At 47.9% G+C, this 26,589-nt stretch overlaps 1 protein-coding gene across 1 annotated transcript; it reads left to right on the top strand.

The window, feature by feature from the left end:
• Nucleotides 1-350: 350 nt before the first annotated feature.
• On the top strand, nucleotides 351-25,754 carry zfyve1 (zinc finger, FYVE domain containing 1). The gene is made up of 12 exons (XM_046291042.1): nucleotides 351-2,292; nucleotides 3,290-3,533; nucleotides 3,709-3,969; nucleotides 5,263-5,477; nucleotides 7,402-7,508; nucleotides 10,912-11,020; nucleotides 11,703-11,800; nucleotides 11,995-12,112; nucleotides 17,113-17,283; nucleotides 19,466-19,646; nucleotides 20,333-20,446; nucleotides 24,891-25,754. Exons 1-12 carry the CDS (start codon nucleotides 1,798-1,800, stop codon nucleotides 25,124-25,126), a joined length of 2,349 nt encoding a protein of 782 aa, XP_046146998.1. The 5' UTR covers nucleotides 351-1,797; the 3' UTR covers nucleotides 25,127-25,754.
• The last annotated feature ends 835 nt before the right edge of the window (nucleotides 25,755-26,589 follow it).

Genomic DNA, 26,589 nt, shown 5'->3' on the forward strand with positions numbered 1-26,589 from the left:
CAAAGTGGATGTGAAACATCATACCGACCAGGGTGATGATTATGACACTGGAGAGAACGGCTGTGTTCTGGAATGAAGTAGAGAAATTGATGTTGAAGTGATTGAACTGTACAAGGTCACACCAGTAAGAGACATTTAGGCATATTTAACATATAGCATGTATCATATATTTTCTATGCATTACGACCGAGTCACCTAGTTTAGTGGTCACCAACTGTGGCTCTGGAGAGCTACTGGTGTTGTGGGCTTTTGTTCTATCCCAGCACTGACACACCTGATTCAACTACACAACATCGGATGCAGTTGGTTGAAACAGATTGTTAGTGTCGGGCAAGAACAAAAGCCTGCACTTCCAGGAGATCTCCAAGAGCAGGATTGTTGACCACTGATGCACGTGCCAGTAGGTATCGAGGAAGAGTCCCAAATGGCCCTATTCCATTTAGGGTGTAGTACTTTTTGGTCCAAAGTAGTACACTGTACAGGGAATATGGTGGCATTTGAGACTGACCCCGCCCTAGTGTCCTTACCTCAGTAAATCAGAATATGTGTAGGCAGATGTACACTTGTGCTGTCTGTCTGCCATCATTCTGCCTATGGAGACTTTAGCGGAGCTGACTGTGAACTCCCTGCTTAAAAACCAGAGTGACTTTGACTCTCCATAGAGATCAATTATGGCACATTAATTATGGATATCTAGCCATTTCCAAACTACTGTAGGCTAGTTGTAACGTCTTCAGATAGCAGTGAGATAACATTACTAGCTAGCTAACAATGTGGAGACAGAAAAATATATATTTTAAAACGAACATATTGTATAGATCCGGAATGGCATGCACTTCCTTTAAGTATTGATTATTGGACAAAATCGATTTGAAAACCTCTTTGACTTTACCTAGCCAACAAACTACAAACATTGAGTTGCATAGTGAGTTGAGTTGCATAGTGGGGAATGTAGTCATGTTATTGATACAGTAAAGCGATTCGAAGCAACAACTCTACTGGCATGACTACATTTCCCAGAATGCTACGCGCGGTGTAACTTTTAACCTCTGGATCAAAACAAGCCGATCAGCTGATGAAACTGGGAACAACATCGTATGAAATCTCGCTGTCGGGCAGCGAAATTATCTTAACAAATCTATACATAATAACGGTGTCTTTGTGCTGAATTATAAGTTGCACTGGATGCCATGTTTTCTATTCAAATATTATATAGCGTTTTTTCCTCTGTAGAAGCAACGGTTTAGATTACGGGAACAGCCGTCGTCCATTTTTTTTTTTTTGGTTTTTCGACGAAGGATTTTGTTGATGTTTTTACACTGTCACCGTCGCCTATTTCTGCTGTCAAATTGGCTTAGCCAACAACAACAACAACAACAACAGTAGGCTAACCGTACAGTAGCAAGATAATTACAATGTTATTGCTGATTGACAGCTAACGATTACTTGCATGTGGGGCTTGTAGGATAGCTGCATGTCTGGACATGTATGTAGGACGTCGTTGTTGTCATTGTTTTGCTGACCGACAGGCACTTTGATGACATATGGCTTTTGTGACCTCTCACAGTTCACATTAAATGTCCATCTGCTAAGTGTTAGAAGAGGGAGTAGAGAAGAGACACCTCTACCAGAAAAAAAACAACCACATAATACGCTAGAGAAGAATACATGTCAATCTTTAACACTATAGAATATAGTCATAAACATATTTCCAAGCAGTTTGGTTTCGCAGTGCACTTGTAGACTCATCGGGTACAGGTTATCGACAGAAAGCAGTAGCATACTGAAGCGATCATTATGAGTGGTCAAGGTCCGTCGGTAGATAAAGGGATGAACACCATCCTGGTGTGTCAGGAGAGCTACGCCTGCGGTGGCTCAGACGAGGCCGCCTTTGAATGCGACGAGTGCGGCAGCCTGCAGTGCGTCCGCTGCGAGCTGGAGCTCCATCGTCAGGAACGCATGAGGAACCATGACCGCGTCCGCATCGCACCGGGACACGTTCCATTTTGTGACTCCTGTAAGGGCGACAGCAGCGGGTGTGGGGTGAACGGGGGCAGGCTGAGGGCGGTGGTGCGCTGCCAGGGCTGTAAAATCAACCTGTGTCTGGATTGCCAGAAGCGGACCCATAGCGGGGTAAACAAGAGGAAGCACCCCGTGACCCCCTACCCTCCTCCTGGTCAAGTCCAGCATAGTAGCCTGGAGGCTGGGGATGGTGGGGAGATGGAGGCCCTCAAGGCAAAACTAGAGAAGGTGTGCAGCTTCTTACTGGTGGATGCGAAGGAGGAGATGCAGGTGAGTGATATCATTATGACCTGGGGTACATCTCAAATGGCACCATATTCCCTATATAGTGCACTACTTTAGACCAGGACCCTATGGCACCCTATTCCCTATATAGTGCACTACTTTAGACCAGGACCCTATGGCACCCTATTCCCTATATAGTGCACTACTTTAGACCAGGACCCTATGGCACCCTATTCCCTATATAGTGCACTACTTTTAGACCCTATGGCAGGACCCTATAGGCACCCTATTCAGGACCCTATGGCATATAGTGCACTACTTTAGACCAGACCTATGGACCCTATGGCACCTTTAGACCAGAGCCCTATGGCACCCTATTCCCTATATAGTGCACTACTTTAGACCAGAACCCTATGGCACCCTATTCCCTATATAGTGCACTACTTTAGACCAGGACCCTATGGCACCCTATTCCCTATATAGTGCACTACTTTAGACCAGAGCCCTATGGCACCCTATTCCCTATATAGTGCACTACTTTAGACCAGAACCCTATGGCACCCTATTCCCTATATAGGGCACTACTTTTGACCAGAACCTACTATAGATTAGTGTTCCATTTGGGATGTAGACATAATACTATCCAGGGTTTGAAACAACACCCATAGAAACCACGTATCCGTAGCCACGAAACCCTAGGGACGTTTTAGATCTGAAAGCCAGTCTGTATGAGCCAGTCTACAATGGACAGGCTTCCTGTACGGAAGGCCAAGGAGAAATAAATAAATAATGGTCCTTCGACCCCGGACTGCAGGCAGTCGAAGCAAATACAGGTTAACAATACCTAGACTGCATCCCAAATAGCACCATATTGCCTATAAAGTGCAGTACTTTTTGATCAGAGACCTATGATAGTGCACTACTTTTGACAATATGTCTACGGGTCAAAAGTAGGTCATTAAATGAGAAACACGCTGTGCTCTATTACCTCGGTTGGTGATTAAACTAGCTCACCTCAGGCTCTGTTGTCTTCCCCCTGTAGTTGAAGGACGAGGAAGACTTTGTGAGCCGGCTGGACTGTAGACCTGAGGAACTCCTCAAGGTCGTGTCTATCTTCGGCAACACAGGGGAGGGGAAGTCCCACACACTGAACCATACCTTCTTCCTGGGGCGGGAGGTGTTCCAGACGTCCCCCACCCAGGAGTCATGTACCGTGGGGGTCTGGGCTGCCATGGACCCCATTCACAGGGTGGTGGTGATCGACACAGAGGGACTTCTGGGGGCAGGTGAGGAGGAGAGAGGGGCAATGACACGAATGTTGCTAAATGTCAGCAGCTGTGACATTTTTATTTACGCAATTGACACCGATTTTAATCTGCTATCATGTCAAATAAAGATAACGGTGGGAGCAATAACCAGGCATCTACTAACACGTCCTCTTCCTCTCTATTGGCCACCCAGGATCCAATCAGGGCCAGCGCACCCGGCTGCTCCTCAAAGTCCTAGCCGTCTCCGACCTCATCATCTACCGTACCCACGCCGACCGTCTCCATGACGACCTGTTCAAGTTCCTAGGCGACGCGTCGGACGCCTATCTGAAGCACTTCACCAGGGAGCTGAAGGCCACTACGGCCCGGTGTGGCCTGGACGTCCCTCTGTCCACTCTGGGACCAGCTGTTATTATCTTCCACGAGACCGTCCACACCAAGCTACTGGGCTCAGGTACAGGGTTGGCATTGCCAGGCTTATCAAGAGGTTAAGGTACTATTGGATGAAAACCTAACACGTGGCTCTTGTGGAAACAGTTCAGTTTAACCTATTAGAATGTTCACTCACTTACACGGGACCATCCGCATCCAAACTAACTGGGATCAGGTAGGTGGTACTGGTTGTCATTTAGCCTGTCTGTCAGGCTGTTTGCGCTATCGTGCCAACTCATTGTCAATCATTTTCATGCCAATGATTGTAATGGAGTTGTCCAGAGCACAAACAGATCTGGGACCAGGCTATAGATGGAGACAACAGATCTGGGACCAGGTTATAGAAGGAGACAACAGATCTGAGACCAGGCTATAGAAGGAGACAACAGATCTGAGACCAGGCTATAGAAGGAGACAACAGATCTGAGACCAGGCTATAGAAGGAGACAACAGATCTGAGACCAGGCTATAGAAGGAGACAACAGATCTGGGACCAGGCTGTAGAAGGAGACAACAGGTCTGGGACCAGGCTATAGAAGGAGACAACAGATCTGGGACCAGTCTATAGAAGGAGACAACAGATCTGGGACCAGTCTATAGAAGGAGACAACAGATCTGAGACCAGGCTATAGAAGGAGACAACAGATCTGAGACCAGGCTATAGAAGGAGACAACAGATCTGAGACCAGGCTATAGAAGGAGACAACAGATCTGAGACCAGGCTATAGAAGGAGACAACAGATCTGGGACCAGGCTGTAGAAGGAGACAACAGGTCTGGGACCAGGCTATAGAAGGAGACAACAGATCTGGGACCAGTCTATAGAAGGAGACAACAGATCTGGGACCAGGCTTTATGCTGGATAAAAATATCAACGTAAAATTTTCTAAGATTTTACTGAGTTACAGTTCATATAAGGAATTCAGTCAATGGAAATAAATTCATTAGGCCTGTCATTCTGGTAGTCACCTATAGCTAATGTCTTTCCCTCTTCTCTCTCTCTTCCACCCCTCTCTTCACCCCTCTCTCTCCCTCTCCTCTATATATCTCTCTCTCCTCCACCCCTCTCTCCCTCCTCTATATCTCTCTTTCTTCCCTTCTCTCTCTCCCCTCTCCTCCTATATATCTCTCACCCTTCTCCCCCTCCTCTATACTCTCTCTCTCTCTCTCCTATATATCTCTCTCTCTCTCTCTCTCTCTCTCTCTCTCTCTCTCTCTCTCTCTCTCTCTCTCTCTCTCTCTCTCTCTCTCTCTCTCTCTCTCTCTCTCTCTCTCTCTCTCTCTCTCTCTCTCTCTCTCTCTCTCTCTCTCTCCAGACAACCCATCAGAGTCTGCAGAGCGTCTGCTTCAGGAGCGTTTCAGAAAGCTGGGTCTTTTCCCCGAGGCCTTCAGCTCCATCCAGTACCGCGGGACTCGAACCTACAACCCCCCGACAGACTTCAGCGGTCTCCTGCGTAGTCTGGAGCAACAGTTAGATAACAACACTACCCGCTCACCACGTTCTGCAAATGTCATATACAGAGCCCTGCAGGTGTGTGTGTGTGTGGGGGGGTCGCAGGTTGATGTTTATTGTCACGAATCTTGCCCTATAGGCAGCACTGAGCGATTTTCCACTAGATGGGCCAGCTGCAAAGTCAAAATTATATTGTCTTCATATATTGTCTTCATTTAGGGTTAGGCATTAGGGCAACGTTCCCAAAAATCTGATTTTAAACCTAACCTTACCCACACTGACAACCCTAATGCAGCATTTCCCAAACTCGGGACCCCAAGTGGGGCACATTTTGGTTTGAACCCCCCCTACACAGCTGATTCACGTTACCAAAGCTTGATGATAATGGTAATCTGCCTGTCTATAACATTTTGGTTTGAACCACGCCCCCCCCCCCCACTACATAGCTGATTCAAATAATCAACTAGGGTGTACCGTTTAGGGTCAGAGGGTGTACCGTTTAGGGTCAGAGGGTGTACCGTTTAGGGTCAGAGGAGATTATACATTTAAGTCATTCAGCAGACGCTCTTATCCAGAGCGACTTACAAATTGGTGCATTCACCTTATGACATCCAGTGGAACAGTCACTTTACAATAGTGCATCTATATCTTAAAGAGGGGGGGGGAATACTTATCCTATCCTAGGTATTCCTTAAAGAGGTGGGGTTTCAGGTGTCTCCGGAAGGTGGTGATTGACTCCGCTGTCCTGGCGTCGTGAGGGAGTTTGTTCCACCATTGGGGGGCCAGAGCAGCGAACAGTTTTGACTGGGCTGAGCGGGAGCTGTACTTCCTCAGTGGTAGGGAGGCGAGCAGGCCAGAGGTGGATGAATGCAGTGCCCTTGTTTGGGTGTAGGGCCTGATCAGAGCCTGGAGGTACTGAGGTGCCGTTCCCCTCACAGCTCCGTAGGCAAGCACCATGGTCTTGTAGCGGATGCGAGCTTCAACTGGAAGCCAGTGGAGAGAACGGAGGAGCGGGGTGACGTGAGAGAACTTGGGAAGGTTGAACACCAGACGGGCTGCGGCGTTCTGGATGAGTTGAAGGGGTTTAATGGCACAGGCAGGGAGCCCAGCCAATAGCGAGTTGCAGTAATCCAGACGGGAGATGACAAGTGCCTGGATTAGGACCTGCGCCGCTTCCTGTGTGAGGCAGGGTCGTACTCTGCGGATGTTGTAGAGCATGAACCTACAGGAACGGGCCACCGCCTTGATGTTGGTTGAGAACGACAGAGTGTTGTCCAGGATCACACCAAGGTTCTTAGCGCTCTGGGAGGAGGACACAATGGAGTTGTCAACCGTGATGGCGAGATCATGGAACGGGCAGTCCTTCCCCGGGAGGAAGAGCAGCTCCGTCTTGCCGAGGTTCAGCTTGAGGTGGTGATCCGTCATCCACACTGATATGTCTGCCAGACATGCAGAGATGCGATTCGCCACCTGGTCGTCAGAAGGGGGAAAGGAGAGGATTAGTTGTGTGTCGTCTGCATAGCAATGATAGGAGAGACCATGTGAGGTTATGACAGAGCCAAGTGACTTGGTGTATAGCGAGAATAGGAGAGGGCCTAGAACAGAGCCCTGGGGGACACCAGTGGTGAGAGCGCGTGGTGAGGAGACAGATTCTCGCCACGCCACCTTATAGACAGGCAGATTACCGTTATCATCAAGCTTTGGTAACGTGAATCAGCTGTGTAGGGGGGGTTCAAACCAAAATGTGCCCCACTTGGGGTCCCGAGTTTGGGAAATGCTGCATTAGGGTTGTCAGTGTGGTTAAGGTTAGGTTTCAAATCAGATTTATATTTTTTTACTTTGAGTCTAGCTAGTGACTACTCTGCAGAGCTGCCTCCACACCAACATTCATGGCAATAAATGCCAACCTGTGTGCAGTTGTGTGTGTGTGTGTTTTGTAAATAATGAATGACCTGCTGTTTTAAACCAACACCTGTGACAAAGCGCTCTCTCTCCCTTCTAGGCCCTGAGTGAGCGTTTCAGTGGGGATATCCCAGAAGAGCACCTGGCCAGTAACTCTTTCTTCCCTGATGAATACTTCACGTGCTCCAGTATCTGTCTCAGCTGTGGGTGAGTCTCTCTGTCTCTGTCTCAGTGTTCAGTTATCTCTCTCTCTCTGTCTGTGTTCAGTTATCCCTCAGCTGTAGGAAGGTGTCTCTCTCTCTGTCTCAGTGTTCAGATATCCCTCAGCTGTAGGAAGGTGTCTCTCTCTCTCTGTCTCAGTGTTCAGTTATATCTCTGTCTCTGTCTCAGTGTTCAGATATCTCTCAGCTGTAGGAAGGTGTCTCTCTCTCTCTCTGTGTTCAGTTATCTCCCTGTCTCTGCCCCAGTGTTCAGATATCTCTCAGCTGTAGGAAGGTGTCTCTCTGTCTCAGTGTTCAGTTATATCTCTGTCTCTGTCTCAGTGTTCAGATATCTCTCAGCTGTAGGAAGGTGTCTCTCTGTCTCAGTGTTCAGTTATATCTCTGTCTCTGTCTCAGTGTTCAGATATCGCTCAGCTGTAGGAAGGTGTCTTTCTCTCTTTCTCAGTGTTCAGGAATGCTTTCTATTACTGTACGGGGTTCAGCTGGTAAGTCGCTCTGGATAAGAGCGTCTGCTAAATGACTTAAATGTAAATGTATGTTGTTATTACATGATTAATGAATATAACATCGGAGCTGCTACATACCATTAGTAATGACCTGATAATCATTCTGGAAAATACCACCAGGAATATATTACCTCCAACAGGACAATAAAACCAACTAACATCATCTTTGTCCTTTCAGGTCTGACTGTAATGAACAGTACAGTAATAAACCTCTTCCTGTCAGGTCTGACTGTAATGAACAGTACAGTAATAAACCTCTTCCTGTCAGGTCTGACTGTAATGAACAGGACAGTAATAAACCTCTTCCTGTAATGAACAGGACAGTAATAAACCTCTTCCTGTAATGAACAGGACAGTAATAAACCTCTTCCTGTAATGAACAGGACAGTAATAAACAGGACAGTAATAAACCTCTTCCTGTAATGAACAGTACAGTAATAAACCTCTTCCTGTAATGAACAGGACAGTAATAAACCTCTTCCTGTCAGGTCTGACTGTAATGAACAGGACAGTAATAAACCTCTTCCTGTCAGGTCTGACTGTAATGAACAGGACAGTAATAAACCTCTTCCTGTCAGGTCTGACTGTAATGAACAGGACAGTAATAAAGCTCTTCCTGTCAGGTCTGACTGTAATGAACAGGACAGTAATAAACCTCTTCCTGTCAGGTCTGACTGTAATGAACAGGACAGTAATAAACCTCTTCCTGTCAGGTCTGACTGTAATGAACAGGACAGTAATAAACCTCTTCCTGTCAGGTCTGACTGTAATGAACAGGACAGTAATAAACCTCTTCCTGTCAGGTCTGACTGTAATGAACAGGACAGTAATAAACCTCTTCCTGTCAGGTCTGACTGTAATGAACAGTACAGTAATAAACCTCTTCCTGTCAGGTCTGACTGTAATGAACAGTACAGTAATAAACCTCTTCCTGTAATGAACAGGACAGTAATAAACCTCTTCCTGTCAGGTCTGACTGTAATGAACAGGACAGTAATAAACCTCTTCCTGTCAGGTCTGACTGTAATGAACAGGACAGTAATAAACCTCTTCCTGTCAGGTCTGACTGTAATGAACAGGACAGTAATAAACCTCTTCCTGTCAGGTCTGACTGTAATGAACAGGACAGTAATAAACCTCTTCCTGTCAGGTCTGACTGTAATGAACAGTACAGTAATAAACCTCTTCCTGTCAGGTCTGACTGTAATGAACAGGACAGTAATAAACCTCTTCCTGTCAGGTCTGACTGTAATGAACAGTACAGTAATAAACCTCTTCCTGTAATGAACAGGACAGTAATAAACCTCTTCCTGTCAGGTCTGACTGTAATGAACAGTACAGTAATAAACCTCTTCCTGTCAGGTCTGACTGTAATGAACAGTACAGTAATAAACCTCTTCCTGTAATGAACAGGACAGTAATAAACCTCTTCCTGTCAGGTCTGACTGTAATGAACAGGACAGTAATAAACCTCTTCCTGTCAGGTCTGACTGTAATGAACAGGACAGTAATAAAACTCTTCCTGTAATGTACAGTAATAAACCTCTTCCTGTCAGGTCTGACTGTAATGAACAGTACAGTAATAAACCTCTTCCTGTAATGAACAGTACAGTAATAAACCTCTTCCTGTCAGGTCTGACTGTAATGAACAGGACAGTAATAAACCTCTTCCTGTAATGAACAGGACAGTAATAAACCTCTTCCTGTAATGAACAGTACAGTAATAAACCTCTTCCTGTCAGGTCTGACTGTAATGAACAGTACAGTAATAAACCTCTTCCTGTCAGGTCTGACTGTAATGAACAGGACAGTAATAAACCTCTTCCTGTCAGGTCTGACTGTAATGAACAGTACAGTAATAAACCTCTTCCTGTAATGAACAGTACAGTAATAAACCTCTTCCTGTCAGGTCTGACTGTAATGAACAGTACAGTAATAAACCTCTTCCTTCCTGTAATGAACAGGACAGTAATAAACCTCTTCCTGTCAGGTCTGACTGTAATGAACAGGACAGTAATAAACCTCTTCCTGTCAGGTCTGACTGTAATGAACAGTACAGTAATAAACCTCTTCCTGTCAGGTCTGACTGTAATGAACAGGACAGTAATAAACCTCTTCCTGTCAGGTCTGACTGTAATGAACAGTACAGTAATAAACCTCTTCCTGTAATGAACAGGACAGTAATAAACCTCTTCCTGTCAGGTCTGACTGTAATGAACAGTACAGTAATAAACCTCTTCCTGTCAGGTCTGACTGTAATGAACAGTACAGTAATAAACCTCTTCCTGTAATGAACAGACAGTAATAAACCTCTTCCTGTCAGGTCTGACTGTAATGAACAGGACAGTAATAAACCTCTTCCTGTCAGGTCTGACTGTAATGAACAGGACAGTAATAAAACTCTTCCTGTAATGTACAGTAATAAACCTCTTCCTGTCAGGTCTGACTGTAATGAACAGTACAGTAATAAACCTCTTCCTGTAATGAACAGTACAGTAATAAACCTCTTCCTGTCAGGTCTGACTGTAATGAACAGGACAGTAATAAACCTCTTCCTGTAATGAACAGGACAGTAATAAACCTCTTCCTGTAATGAACAGTACAGTAATAAACCTCTTCCTGTCAGGTCTGACTGTAATGAACAGTACAGTAATAAACCTCTTCCTGTCAGGTCTGACTGTAATGAACAGGACAGTAATAAACCTCTTCCTGTCAGGTCTGACTGTAATGAACAGTACAGTAATAAACCTCTTCCTGTAATGAACAGTACAGTAATAAACCTCTTCCTGTCAGGTCTGACTGTAATGAACAGTACAGTAATAAACCTCTTCCTGTCAGGTCTGACTGTAATGAACAGTACAGTAATAAACCTCTTCCTGTCAGGTCTGGCTGTGTGAACAGTATGAACCATCTGAAAGAGGAAGTGGATCACGAGGCGAAACACCGCTGTCGCTACACTGCTCAATACGACAACCGCATCTACACCTGTAAAGTACGAACACAGATAGACAGTCTCACTCACTCACTCACACGCACTCACACTCACTCACTCACTCACGCACTCACTCACTCACTCACTCACTCACTCACTCACTCACTCACTCACTCACACTCTCTCACTGTCTCACACACTCACTCACACTCACTTACTCACTCACACACTCACTCTCACACTCACTAAATCACTCACTAAATCACTCACTCAATCGATCACACTCTCACACTCACTCACACACTCACTCACACATTCACTCACACTCACTCACTCACTCACTCACTCACTCACTCACTCACTCACTCACTCACTCACTCACTCACTCACTCACTCACTCACTCACTCACTCACTCACTCACACTCTCTCACTGTCTCACACACTCACACTCACTCTCACTCACACTCACACTCACTCTCACACTCACTAAATCACTCACTAAATCACTCACTAAATCACTCACTCAATCGATCACACTCTCACACTCACTCACACACTCACTCACACTCACTCACACTCACTCACACACACTCACTCACTAAATCACTCACTCAATCAATCACTCAATCAATCACACTCTCACACACACTCACTCTCACTCACACACTCAATCAATCACACTCTCACTCACTCACACACACACACGCGGCTTTGTCTGAGCATGTGCTCTCTGCTCCTCAGGCGTGCTATGAGGGAGGGAAGGAGGTGATTGTGATTCCCAAGACGACAGCCTCCTCTGACTCTCCGTGGTTTGGTCTGGCCACGTACGCCTGGTCTGGGTGAGTCCTGAACCCGTAGAACTCCTCATTATAATATCCTGTTCTGATGTCATAGTGAGTCACTACCTCTAATGGAAAGTCCTTTTATTTTTCTGACTTTCACTGTTTCAGCTGATCACATCTGATCTCTGATAGTATAACTGAGAGAGAGTGTGTTAGCTGAACTGAAGTAGTGTTGTTGTTGTTGTTTACAGGTATGTGATAGAGTGTCCCAACTGTGGGGTGATCTACAGAAGTAGGCAGTACTGGTACGGGAACCAGGACCCGGTGGACACAGTGGTCAGGACTGAGATACAACACATCTGGCCTGGGGTAAGAATAACAGAGGGCTCCCCTACTTATGCCTGGGCCCGTATTCAAGCAGTGTCTCAGAGTACGAGTGTTGTTCTATGGGCAGGTCCATGTCCTTTTAATTATTGGATCTAACAGGCAAAACTGATCCTTCATCATCTCTCCTACTCTAGGAGGCGAGGGGCGTCTCTCCTACTCTGAGGGGCGTCTCTCCTACTCTGAGGGGCGTCTCTCCTACTCTGAGGGGCGTCTCTCCTACTCTGAGGGGCGTCTCTCCTACTCTGAGGGGCGTCTCTCCTACTCTGAGGGGCGTCTCTCCTACTCTGAGGGGCTCTCCTCTCCTACTCTGAGGGGCGTCTCTCCTACTCTGAGGGGCGTCTCTCCTACTCTGAGGGGCGTCTCTCCTACTCTGAGGGGCGTCTCTCCTACTCTGAGGGGCGTCTCTCCTACTCTGAGGGGCGTCTCTCCTACTCTGAGGGGCGTCTCTCCTACTCTGAGGGGCGTCTCTCCTACTCTGAGGGGCGTCTCTCCTACTCTGAGGGGCGTCTCTCCTACTCTGAGGGCGTCTCTCCTACTCTGAGGGGCGTCTCTCCTACTCTGAGGGGCGTCTCTCCTACTCTGAGGGGCGTCTCTCCTACTCTGAGGGGCGTCTCTCCTACTCTGAGGGGCGTCTCTCCTACTCTGAGGGGCGTCTCTCCTACTCTGAGGGGCGTCTCTCCTACTCTGAGGGGCGTCTCTCCTACTCTGAGGGCGTCTCTCCTACTCTGAGGGCGTCTCTCCTACTCTGAGGGGCGTCTCTCCTACTCTGAGAGGGCGTCTCTCCTACTCTGAGGGGCGTCTCTCCTACTCTGAGAGGCGTCTCTCCTACTCTGAGGGGCGTCTCTCCTACTCTGAGAGGCGTCTCTCCTACTCTGAGGCGTCTCTCCTACTCTGAGGGCGTCTCTCCTACTCTGAGGGCGTCTCTCCTACTCTGAGGGGCGTCTCTCCTACTCTGAGGGCGTCTCTCCTACTCTGAGGGCGTCTCTCCTACTCTGAGGGCGTCTCTCCTACTCTGAGGGCGTCTCTCCTACTCTGAGGGCGTCTCTCTCTGAGGGGCTCTGACTCTGAGGGGCGTCTCTCCTACTCTGAGGGCGTCTCTCCTACTCTGAGGGCGTCTCTCCTACTCTGAGGGCGTCTCTCCTACTCTGAGAGGCGTCTCTCCTACTCTGAGGGCGTCTCTCCTACTCTGAGAGGCGTCTCTCCTACTCTGAGGGCGTCTCTCCTACTCTGAGGGGCGTCTCTCCTACTCTGAGGGCGTCTCTCCTACTCTGAGGGCGTCTCTCCTACTCTGAGGGCGTCTCTCCTACTCTGAGGGGCGTCTCTCCTACTCTGAGGGCGTCTCTCCTACTCTGAGGGGCGTCTCTCCTACTCTGAGAGGCGTCTCTCCTACTCTGAGGGCGTCTCTCCTACTCTGAGAGGCGTCTCTCCTACTCTGAGGGCGTCTCTCCTACTCTGAGGGCGTCTCTCCTACTCTGAGAGGCGTCTCTCCTACTCTGAGAGGCGTCTCTCCTACTCTGAGAGGCGTCTCTCCTACTCTGAGAGGCGTCTCTCCTACTCTGAGGGCGTCTCTCCTACTCTGAGGGGCGTCTCTCCTACTCTGAGAAGCGAGGGGCGTCTCTCCTACTCTGAGGGGCGTCTCTCCTACTCTGAGAGGGGAGGGGCGTCTCTCCTACTCTGAGAGCCGAGGGGCGTCTCTCCTACTCTGAGAGCCGAGGGGCGTCTCTCCTACTCTGAGAAGCGAGGGGCCGTTGTTCTCACTTCATTCTAGCCCTGTTGTAGAAGCTCTACACAGTTCTTTTCTTTAGGCGAAGTCCCACACATTCCAGAGGAGTCTGGTTGTTCCAGTTTGGCTGAAGTTAAGCAGTTGTTTTAGTAAATGGATTAGAATGTACCACAATAAGGCATACATACTATACTGACTGACCTCCTCGTCACTCCTGCTACTAGTCTTCCTCTCTGACTGACCTCGTCATCACTCCTGCTACTAGTCTTCCTCTCTGACTGACCTCGTCATCACTCCTGCTACTAGTCTTCCTCTCTGACTGACCTCATCACTCCTGCTACTAGTCTTCCTCTCTGACTGACCTCGTCGTCACTCCTGCTACTAGTCTTCCTCTCTGACTGACCTCGTCATCACTCCTGCTACTAGTCTTCCTCTCTGACTGACCTAGTCATCTCTCCTGCTACTAGTCTTCCTCTCTGACTGACCTCGTCATCTCTCCTGCTACTAGTCTTCCTCTCTGACTGACCTCGTCATCACTCCTGCTACTAGTCTTCCTCTCTGACTGACCTCGTCATCTCTCCTGCTACTAGTCTTCCTCTCTGACTGACCTCGTCATCTCTCCTGCTACTAGTCTTCCTCTCTGACTGACCTCGTCATCACTCCTGCTACTAGTCTTCCTCTCTGACTGACCTCGTCATCACTCCTGCTACTAGTCTTCCTCTCTGACTGACCTCGTCATCACTCCTGCTACTAGTCTTCCTCTCGTTCTCCCTGGTGGTTTCCTGCTACTAGTCTTCCTCTCTGACTGACCTCGTCATCACTCCTGCTACTAGTCTCTCTCGTTCTCCCTGGTGGTTTTAGGTCAGTTGCTGTGAGTCTCTCTCGTTCTCCCTGGTGGTTTTAGGTCAGTTGCTGTGAGTCTCTCTGGGTTGGGGTGTTTGTATCAGAAAGCTTTGCGACAATAATATTCTGGATCCCATTATTTAATTTTTTTATCCCACAAATGTTGATGCCCATGTAGAAGAATTGGTGTGATGACCGTGTCAAATAGTTTAAGACAAATTCTCATTTGTGAGTCTTCCTAAACAAAAAATATCAATGCAACATAAAGTGTTGGTTCCATGTTTCATGAGCTGAAATAAAAGATCCCAGAAATATTCCATACTCACAAAAAAAGCGTATTTCTCTCAAATTTTGTGCACAAATTTGTTGGTGTGACACAACATTTGACACCTGTCTGGTGATTTACAGGGTCTCAGGGCCTGTTGGTAATATGACACCTGTCTGGTGATTTACAGGGTCTCAGGGCCTGTTGGTAATATGACACCTGTCTGGTGATTTACAGGGTCTCAGGGCCTGTTGGTAATATGACACCTGTCTGGTGATTTACAGGGTCTCAGGGCCTGTTGGTAATATGACACCTGTCTGGTGATTTACAGGGTCTCAGGGCCTGTTGGTAATATGACACCTGTCTGGTGATTTACAGGGTCTCAGGGCCTGTTGGTAATATGACACCTGTCTGGTGATTTACAGGGTCTCAGGGCCTGTTGGTAATATGACACCTGTCTGGTGATTTACAGGGTCTCAGGGCAGGGCCTGTTGGTAATATGACACCTGTTTGGTGATTTACAGGGCCTGTTGGTAATATGACACCTGTCTGGTGATTTACAGGGTCTCAGGGCCTGTTGGTAATATGACACCTGTCTGGTGATTTACAGGGTCTCAGGGCCTGTTGGTAATATGACACCTGTCTGGTGATTTACAGGGTCTCAGGGCCTGTTGGTAATATGACACCTGTCTGGTGATTTACAGGGTCTTAAGGCCTGGTCCACTTGTATGAGGGCTAGACGGGGTAGAGTTTAGGTTCTGGTCCACTTGTATGAGGGAGAGACGGGGTAGAGTTAGGTTCTGGTTCACTTGTATGAGGGCTAGACGGGGTAGAGTTTAGGTTCTGGTCCACTTGTATGAGGGCTAGACGGGGTAGAGTTTAGGTTCTGGTCCACTTGTAAGAGGGCTAGACGGGGTAGAGTTTAGGTTCTGGTCCACTTGTAAGAGGGCTAGACGGGGTAGAGTTTAGGTTCTGGTCCACTTGTAAGAGGGCGAGAGGACATGGCCATAAAGGCATATATTTGTTTCTTGCTCCATATTTGTAACGTCATAGTGGACTGCGCTGTTTCCTCGTGTAGAGCAATATGTAAACCTCTCTCTTTCCCTCTTCTTCTCTCCCTTTCCTCCCTCTCTCTCTCCCCCTTCTATCTCCTCCCTCTTCTCTCTCTCTCTCTTCCTCTCCTCTCTTTTCTCTCATCCTCCCTTCCCCTACTCCCTCTCCCCTTCTCTCCCTCGCTCTTGCCCTCTTCTCTCTCCTGCCTCTTCTCTCTCCTCCCCCTTCTCTCTCCTGCCTCTTCTCTCTCCTCCCCTTCTCTCTCCTGCCTCTTCTCTCTCCTCCCCTTCTCTCTCCTGCCTCTTCTCTCTCCTCCCCCTTCTCTCTCCTGCCTCTTCTCTCTCCTCCCCTTCTCTCCTCTCTGCCTCTTCTCTCTCCTCCCTCTTCTCTCTCCTGCCTCTTCTCTCTCCTCCCCCTTCTCTCTCCCCCTCCCTCTTCTCTCTCCTCCCCCTTCTCTCTCCTCCCCCTTCTCTCTCCTGCCTCTTCTCTCTCCTCCCCCTTCTCTCTCCTCCCCCTTCTCTCTCCTCCCTCTTCTCTCTCCTCCCCCTTCTCTCTCCTCCCTCTTCTCTCTCCTCCCCTTCTCTTCTCTCTCCTCCCCCTTCTCTCTCCTGCCTCTTCTCTCTCCCCTCCCCCTTCTCTCTCCCCCTCCCTCTTCTCTCCCTCTCCCCCTTCTCTCTCCTCCCCCTTCTCTCTCCTCCCCTCTTCTCTCCTTCTCCCCCCTTCTCTCTCCTCCCTCTTCTCTCCTTCTCCCCCTTCTCTCTCCTCCCCCTTCTCTCTCCTGCCTCTTCTCTCTCCTCCCCCTTCTCTCTCCTCCCCCTTCTCTCTCCTGCCTCTTCTCTCATCTCCCCCTTCTCTCTCCTGCCTCTTCTCTCTCCTCCCCCTTCTCTCTCCCCCTCCCTCTTCTCTCCTTCTCCCCCTTCTCTCTCCTCCCTCTTCTCTCCTTCCCCCCTTCTCTCTCCTCCCTCTTCTCTCTCCTCCCCCTTCTCTCTCCTCCCCCTTCTCTCTCCTCCCCCTTCTCTCTCCTCCCTCTTCTCTCTCCTCCCCCTTCTCTCTCCCCCTCTCTCTTCTCTCCTTCTCCCCTCTCTCTCTCCTCTCCAGTCGGATGGTTTTCTGAAGGACAACAACAATGCAGCTCAGCGACTGTTGGACGGTGTGAACTACATCTCCCAGAGTGTGTCAGAGCTCAGTGTGAAACCTGCCAAAGCTGTCACTTCCTGGCTGACCGACCAGATTGCCCCGGCCTACTGGAAACCCAACTCCCTCATCCTGGTACGTGGTCCTCACAGCCATCTGGACACACAGGTTTAGACACAGCGTGGATCCAATCATGGGATCCCATTCCTAGCCAGTGATTCCCTAAGTGGAGGTATTGTGCCTCAGCTGTGCAGTGAACATGTTTGGACATATTCATGTTGTCATGGATCATTGTTTGACTGTGTAGACTGTCCATTACTCTTATGACTGTGTATAGACTGTCCATTACTCTTATGACTGTGTAGACTGTCCATTACTCTTATGACTGTGTAAACTGTCCATTACTCTTATGACTGTGTAGACTGTCCATTACTCTTATGACTGTATAGACTGTCCATTACTCTTATGACTGTAAAGACTGTCCATTACTCTTATGACTGTGTATAGACTGTCCATTACTCTTATGACTGTGTGTAGACTGTCCATTACTCTTATGACTGTAAAGACTGTCCATTACTCTTATGACTGTGTATAGACTGTCCATTACTCTTATGACTGTGTGTAGACTGTCCATTACTCTTATGACTGTGTATAGACTGTCCATTACTCTTATGACTGTGTATAGACTGTCCATTACTCTTATGACTGTACAGACTGTCCATTACTCTTATGACTGTGTATAGACTGTCCATTACTCTTATGACTGTGTAAAGGCTGTCCATTACTCTTATGACTGTAAAGGCTGTCCATTACTCTTATGACTGTGTAAACTGTCCATTACTCTTATGACTGTGTATAGACTGTCCATTACTCTTATGACTGTGTAAAGGCTGTCCATTACTCTTATGACTGTAAAGGCTGTCCATTACTCTTATGACTGTGTAAACTGTCCATTACTCTTATGACTGTGTATAGACTGTCCATTACTCTTATGACTGTAAAGGCTGTCCATTACTCTTATGACTGTGTAAAGACTGTCCATTACTCTTATGACTGTGTAGAGACTGTCCATTACTCTTATGACTGTGTATAGACTGTCCATTACTCTTATGACTGTGTAAAGGCTGTCCATTACTCTTATGACTGTAAAGGCTGTCCATTACTCTTATGACTGTGTAAAGACTGTCCATTACTCTTATGACTGTGTAGAGACTGTCCATTACTCTTATGACTGTGTATAGACTGTCCATTACTCTTATGACTGTAAAGGCTGTCCATTACTCTTATGACTGTGTATAGACTGTCCATTACTCTTATGACTGTAAAGGCTGTCCATTACTCTTATGACTGTGTAAAGACTGTCCATTACTCTTATGACTGTGTAGAGACTGTCCATTACTCTTATGACTGTACAGACTGTCCATTACTCTTATGACTGTGTAGAGACTGTCCATTACTCTTATGACTGTGTAGACTGTCCATTACTCTTATGACTGTATAGACTGTCCATTACTCTTATGACTGTGTAGACTGTCCATTACTCTTATGACTGTGTAGACTGTCCATTTCTCTTATGACTGTGTAGACTGTCCATTACTCTTACGACTGTGTAAAGACTGTCCATTTCTCTCATGACTGTGTATAGACTGTCCATTTCTCTCATGACTGTGTATAGACTGTCCATTTCTCTCATGACTGTGTATAGACTGTCCATTTCTCTCATGACTGTGTATAGACTGTCCATTTCTCTTATGACTGTGTATAGACTGTCCATTTCTCTCATGACTGTGTATAGACTGTCCATTTCTCTTATGACTGTGTATAGACTGTCCATTTCTCTCATGACTGTGTATAGACTGTCAATTTCTCTTATGACTGTGTATAGACTGTCCATTTCTCTCATGACTGTGTGTAGACTGTCCATTTCTCTCATGACTGTGTGTAGACTGTCCATTTCTCCTGTGTGCTTGTGTTTTCAGCCTGTGATATAATCTCTCTCCTGTGTCTCTGTGTTCTCTGTGTCTCTGTGTCTCTGTGTTCTCTGTGTCTCTGTGTTCTCTGTGTCTCTGTGTTCTCTGTATTCTCTGTGTTCTCTGTGTCTCTGTGTTCTCTGTGTCTCTGTGTTCTCTGTGTCTCTGTGTTCTCTGTGTTCTGTGTCTCTGTATTCTCTATGTTCTCTGTGTATCTGTGCTCTCTGTGTCTCTGTATTCTCTGTGTTCTCTGTGTCTCTGTATTCTCTGTGTTCTCTGTGTTCTCTGTGTTCTCTGTGTCTCTGTGTTCTCTGCGTTCTCTGTGTTCTCTGCGTTCTCTGTAACAGAAATGTTGTAAGTGCAGTGAGGTGTTCCAGGACAACGATACTAAGCACCACTGCCGTGCCTGTGGAGAGGGCTTCTGTGACGGCTGCTCCACCAAGAACCGTCCTGTTCCTGAGAGGGGCTGGGGGCTCGCCCCCGTACGGGTCTGTGATGCCTGCTTCCTGAACCGGAGCGTCTCAGAAGGCAAGGACGTTGTTGTACATCAAAAACGATGTCTACGGCTATCCTATGATGTCCCAATAGGTCTTTAAAGAAAACTCTTAGCTAAACCTGGATGTCACATGAACATCAAAATTAGGTGGTAAACAAATCATATGTTATTTGTCACATGCGCCGAATATAACAGGTGAACCTTACAGTGGACCTTACAGTGAAACGCTGAATGTAACATGTGTAGACCTTACAGTGAAACGCTTACTGACAGACCATTACCCAACAATGCAGTTTTAAGAAAAAACAAGTGTTAAGTATTTACTAAATAAGTTGAAGTAAACAAGCAATAATAAAATAACAGTAATGAGGCTATATACAGGGGGTACCAGCAGAGGTTAGTCGGGGTAACATGTTGGTAATTACAGACTCGGTCAGGGAGAGGTTGAAAATGGCAGTGAAGACACTTGCCACATGCTCTGAGTCCTGGTAATCCGTCTGGCCCCGCGTCCTTGTGAATGTTGACCTGTTTAAAGGTTTTACATCGGCTACGGAGAGCGTGATCACACAGTCCTCCAGAACAGCTGGTGCTCTCATGCATGCTTCAGTGTTGCTTGCCTCAATGTTTTCCCCCTTTTGACTTTTTTTCCCCCTACTCTTATTTTCTGGTTGCCATATCTCATGAATAATATTTGTTTCTCCTTCCTTCTGTGTTGCAGAGCTGCTGGATGCCGCGTTGGAGGAGGAGGAAGGAGGGACACTCAGTAGGAGAGTAGGAGAGGCTGTTCAGAATACACTGGGAGCTGTGGTCACTGCTACATACATCCCTCTGGGTGAGTACTGTAGCCCTCTGGGTGAGTACTGTAGCCCTCTGGGTGAGTACTGTAGCCCTCTGGGTGAGTACTGTAGCCCTCTGGGTGAGTACTGTAGCCCTCTGGGTAAGTACTGTAGGCCCCTGGGTGAGTACTGTAGCCCTCTGGGTGAGTACTGTAGCCCTCTGGGTGAGTACTGTAGCCCTCTGGGTGAGTACTGTAGCCCGCTGGGTGAGTACTGTAGCCCGCTGGGTGAGTACTGTAGCCCTCTGGGTGAGTACTGTAGCCCTCTGGGTGAGTACTGTAGCCCTCTGGGTGAGTACTGTAGTCCTCTGGGTGAGTACTGTAGCCCTCTGGGTGAGTACTATAGTCTAGATTACTCTGTGGTCACCAATACATACATCCCTCTGGGTGAGTACTGTAGCCCTCTGGGTGAGTACTGTAGCCCTCTGGGTGAGTACTGTAGTCCTCTGGGTGAGTACTGTAGCCCTCTGGGTGAGTACTGTAGCCCTCTGGGTGAGTACTGTAGCCCTCTGGGTGAGTACTGTAGCCCTCTGAGTGAGTACTGTAGCCCTCTGGGTGAGTACTGTAGTCCTCTGGGTGAGTACTGTAGCCCTCTGGGTGAGTACTGTAGCCCTCTGGGTGAGTACTGTAGTCCTCTGGGTGACTGTAGCCCTCTGGGTGAGTACTGTAGCCCTCTGGGTGAGTACTGTAGCCCTCTGGGTGAGTACTGTAGCCCTCTGGGTGAGTACTGTAGTCCTCTGGGTGAGTACTGTAGCCCTCTGGGTGAGTACTGTAGCCCTCTGGGTGAGTACTGTAGCCCTCTGGGTGAGTACTGTAGCCCTCTGGGTGAGTACTGTAGTCCTCTGGGTGAGTACTGTAGCCCTCTGGGTAGGCCCCTGGGTGAGTACTGTAGCCCTCTGGGTGAGTACTGTAGCCCTCTGGGTGAGTACTGTAGCCCTCTGGGTGAGTACTGTAGCCCTCTGGGTGAGTACTGTAGCCCTCTGGGTGAGTACTGTAGCCCTCTGGGTGAGTACTGTAGCCCTCTGGGTGAGTACTGTAGTCCTCTGGGTGAGTACTGTAGCCCTCTGGGTAAGTACTGTAGGCCCCTGGGTGAGTACTGTAGCCCTCTGGGTGAGTACTGTAGCCCTCTGGGTGAGTACTGTAGCCCTCTGGGTGAGTACTGTAGCCCTCTGGGTGAGTACTGTAGCCCTCTGGGTGAGTACTGTAGCCCTCTGGGTGAGTACTGTAGCCCTCTGGGTGAGTACTGTAGCCCTCTGTAGTAGCCCTCTGGGTGAGTACTTTAGCCCTCTGGGTAGCCCTCTGAGTACTGTAGCCCTCTGGGTGAGTACTGTAGCCCTCTGGGTGAGTACTGTAGCCCTCTGGGTGAGTACTGTAGCCCTCTGGGTGAGTACTATAGTCTAGATTACTCTGTGGTCACCAATACATACATCCCTCTGGGTGAGTACTGTAGCCCTCTGGGTGAGTACTGTAGCCCTCTGGGTGAGTACTGTAGCCCTCTGGGTGAGTACTGTAGCCCTCTGGGTGAGTACTGTAGCCCTCTGGGTGAGTACTGTACCCTCTGGGTGAGTACTGTAGCCCTCTGGGTGAGTACTGTAGCCCTCTGGGTGAGTACTGTAGCCCTCTGGGTGAGTACTGTAGCCCTCTGGGTAAGTACTGTAGTCCTCTGGGTAAGTACTGTACCCTCTGGGTGAGTACTGTAGTCTAGATTACTCTGTGGTCACCAATACATACGATGCATTCGGACCCCTTAACATTTTGTTACGTTACAGCCTTAATCTAAAATGGATTACATTTGTTTTTCCCTCCCATCCTTCTACACATAATACCAAATGATGACAAAGTGAAAATTATATTTAAAAAAATATATATATCACATTTACATAAGTATTCAGACCCTTTACTCAGTACTTTGTTGAAGCACCTTTGGTAGTTGTTACAGCCTATAGAGTCTTCTTGGGTATGATGCTACATGCTTGGCACACCTGTATTTGGGGAGTTTCTCCCATTCTTCTCTGCAGATCCTCTCAAGCTCTGTCAGGTTGGATGGGGAGCATTGCTGCACAGCTACTTTCATCTTTCCCTCGGTCCTGACTAGTCTCTCAGTCCCTGCCGCTGAAAAACAACTCCCCAGCATGATGATGCCACCACCATGCTTCACCGTAGGGATGGTGCCAGGTTTCCTCCAGACGTGACGCTTGGCATTCAGTTCAATCTTGGTTTCATCAGACTAGAGAATCTTGTTTCACTGAGAGACTAGAGAATCTTGTTTCACTGAGAGACTAGAGAATCTTGTTTCACTGAGAGTCTTTAGGTGCCTTTTGGCAAACTCCAAGCGGACAGTCATGTGCCTTTTACTAAGGAGTGGCTTCCGTCTGCCTACTCTACCATAAAGGCTGATTGGTGGGATCTGCAGAGAAGGTTCTCCCATCTCCACAGAGGAACTCTGGGACGCTGTCAGAGTGACCATTGGGTTCTTGGTCACCTCCCTGACCAAGGCCCTTCTCCCCCGATTTCTCGGTTTGGCCGGACAGCCAGCAATAGGAAGAGTCTTGGTGGTTCCAAACTTCTTCCATTTAAGAATGATGGAGGCCACTGTGTCCTTGGAGACCTTCAATGCTGCAGAAATGTTTTGCTACCCTCCCCAGATCTGTGCCTCGACACAATCCTGTCTTGGAGCTCTACGAACAATTCCATCCACCTTATGGCTTTGTTTTTACTCTGACATGCACTGTCAACTGTGGGACCTTATATAGACAGGTGTGTGCCTTTCCAAATCATGTCCAATCAATTGAATTTACCACAGGTGGACTCCAATCAAGTTGTAGAAACATCTCAAAGATGATCAATGGAAACAGGATGCACCTGAGCTCAATTTAGAGTCTCATAGCAAAGGGTCTGAATACTTATGTAAATAAGGTATTTGCAAAAAAAATATTCTAAAAAACTGTTTTTACGTTGTCATTATGAGGTATTGTGTGTAGATTGATGAGGGGAAAATTGTATTTTATCCATTTTAGAATAAGGCTGTAATGTAACAAAATGTGGAAAAGGTGTTCTGAACACTGGTCACGCGACTCCCTGTGCAGCAGGCCGTGGTCACGCGACTCCCTGTGCAGCAGGCCGTGGTCACGCGACTCCCTGTGGAGCAGGCCGTGGTCACGCGACTCCCTGTCTGTAGGAGCAGGCCGTGGTCACGCGACTCCCTGTCTGCGACTCCCTGGAGCAGGCCGTGGTCACGCGACTCCTGTCTGTAGGAGCAGGCCGTGGTCACGCGACTCCCTGTCTGTAGGAGCAGGCCGTGGTCAGGCCGTGGTCACGCGACTCCCTGTCTGTAGGAGCAGGCCGTGGTCACGCGACTAGGAGCAGGCCTGTCTGTAGGAGCAGGCCGTGGTCACGCGACTCCCTGTCTGTAGGAGCAGGCCGTGGTCACGCGACTCCCTGTCTGTAGGAGCAGGCCGTGGTCACTCCCTGTCGACTCACGCGACCCTGTCTGTAGGAGCAGGCCGTGGTCACGCGACTCCCTGTCTGTAGGAGCAGGCCGTGGTCACGCGACTCCCTGTCTGTAGGAGCAGGCCGTGGTCACGTCGACTCCTGTCTGTAGGAGCAGGCCGTGGTCACGCGACTCCCTGTCTGTAGGAGCAGGCCGTGGTCACGCGACTCCCTGTCTGTAGGAGCAGGCCGTGGTCACGCGACTCCCTGTCTGTAGGAGCAGGCCGTGGTCACGCGACTCCCTGTCTGTAGGAGCAGGCCGTGGTCACGCGACTCCCTGTCTGTAGGAGCAGGCCGTGGTCACGTGGCGACTCCCTCTGTAGGAGCAGGCCTGTCACGCGACTCCCTGTCTGTAGGAGCAGGCCGTGGTCACGCGACTCCCTGTCTGTAGGAGCAGGCCGTGGTCACGCGACTCCCTGTCTGTAGGAGCAGGGTGGTCACGCGACTCCCTGTCTGTAGGAGCAGGGTGGTGTACGTAATTAACTGTCAATAAGAGAAGAAGGTTGAAAAGATTTAAAGGTGCAACATGCAGAAATCACTCCGCCTTTTCCCGAGTGCTACAATTCTAAATGGTTTGCCTGAGTTCAGTGTATGTGACAAAACAAGGAGTCATTGTACCATCTAAAAAATATATTTTCATTAAACCAAAAATATATTTTCAGCTGTTTTGAAGCTGGATTACAAAAGTAAACAGACGCCAAAAAAAAACACTGAATTTAAGACCGGGAAGTATAGAAATAGAGCAGATATGCAGCTTGTTTTCAATGGGAATGACGGATCTATAACTCGTGCTTCTATGTGAATTTGGTCGGGTCACCCCAAAAATGGACATATATTGTAGCTTTTAATAAGAGGGAAAACTGTGATGGGTCACTTTGACATAGCCATGTCTTCCAAAACTAAAGTGTGTGTGTGTCTGGGTATAACGGTGTGTCCTCTCCTCTCCCTCTAGGTCTGATGAAGGATGCAGCTCGTCCAGCCTACTGGGTTCCAGACCAAGAGATCCGATGCTGCTGTGAGTGTCAGAGAGACTTCTCTGCCCCGCGTCTCTCCATCCACCACTGCAGGGCCTGCGGCCAGGGCGTGTGTGACGACTGCTCCCCTGAACGCAGAGCGGTGCCCTCTAGGGGTTGGGACCACCCAGTGCGTGTCTGCAACACCTGCCACCAGAAACCTGGGGACCTCTAGTAGGAGATAGGGAACATATTGGCACCCTATTTCAAAAGTAGGGCACTATATATGGACTGGGACGCAACCAGAGAGACAGTTAAGGGTTGTGTTCATTAGGCTCGAAGAAAATACTTCCAAAACAGGGAGGGACTATCTGTAATTGTCCAATAACAAAGCTGATTTTTGTTTTCCCCTGCTTCTAAACTTTTTTTGCTACTACGGTGTGCCCTAATGAACACGACCCAGGTTCCACCTAACGCCGTGGAACTCCCCCCGTCTCTCTGTGGCTCCGGAGTTCTTGTTATTCATTGTGATGTCATCCGTCCTAAAGCCTTGGGCGTCACTTTATCCGAGAGGGAGAGAGTTACGCGTTCCTTGGCTTTAAAGAAGTTCATTCCACGTTTTAAGATGATTAGCCTGAATAACTACCAATCTGTATAATAATCTCGGACGCTGGGTGGTTGTATATGTGGTTTTAAAACGGCACGGACAGACAATAATAGAATAGCATTAATTCCGTATACACTACCAGTCAAAAGTTTGGACACACCTACTCATTCAAGGGTTTTTCTTTATTTTCTACATTGTAGAATAATAGTGAAGACATCAAAAACTATGAAATAACACATATAGAATCATGTAGTAACCAAAAAAAAGGTGTTCAACAAATCAAGCATTCCAGGTGAAGCTGGTTGAGAGAATGCCAAGAGTGTGCAAAGCTGTCAAGGCAAAGGGTGGCTACTTTGAAGAATCTCAAATACATTTAGATTTGTTTAACACTTTTTTGACTGTAATAATATCAGAAGTTTACTATAGTGGGGGAAAAGTGATTTGTTTTGTATAACGGTATACTATCTCAAGCCCCATTTCTACCTGCTGCTAACATGGGTCCTGATCTTGACTACATTCTGATTTTGCCCACATTTACAAAAATGTGTCTTATCCATCCAATTTTAATTTACATTTTTTAATTTTACCTTTATTTAACCAGGCAAGTCAGTTAAGAACACATTCTTATTTTCAATGACGGCCTAGGAACAGTGGGTTAACTGGCCTAGGAACAGTGTGTTTACTGCCTGTTCAGGGGCATAACGACAGATCTGTACCTTGTCAGCTCGGGGGTTTGAACTCGCAACCTTCCGGTTCCTAGTCCAACACTCTAACTAACCACTAGGCTACCCATCCAATGTGTGTCTTGTGACCAAATTTCCTCGTCCCCTTCCTTTATCAAAAATTATTTAACAGCTATTCTTTCAAAAAAATATATATTGATGTAATCAGTCAATTGTGCCACCCGCCGATGATTTAAATGGTGTCTCTGTCCAGATCTGTCTACACTTGCAAGATATCCAGACAATGAGCGTCTGACTACCTCCAGAGGTGGGCAGGAGGATCGGATCACAATGAGTCTTCTACACCCGTCTAAAAATGTGGTCACAATCAGAATGTGGACAAGATCAGGACACATGTTAGAACCAGGT

This window comes from Oncorhynchus gorbuscha, linkage group LG12 (assembly GCF_021184085.1).
Source record: "Oncorhynchus gorbuscha isolate QuinsamMale2020 ecotype Even-year linkage group LG12, OgorEven_v1.0, whole genome shotgun sequence".
Lineage (NCBI taxonomy): Eukaryota > Metazoa > Chordata > Actinopteri > Salmoniformes > Salmonidae > Oncorhynchus > Oncorhynchus gorbuscha.

Coding starts and splice junctions, on each gene's coding strand:
- zfyve1 (XM_046291042.1), top strand. CDS start 1,798: ATGAGTGGTCAAGGTCCGTCGGTAGATAAAGGGATGAACACCATCCTG. Junction 19,647..20,332: donor GAACCGGAGCGTCTCAGAAG/GCAAGGACGTTG, acceptor TCTGTGTTGCAG/AGCTGCTGGATGCCGCGTTG. Junction 20,447..24,890: donor TGCTACATACATCCCTCTGG/GTGAGTACTGTA, acceptor CTCTCCCTCTAG/GTCTGATGAAGGATGCAGCT.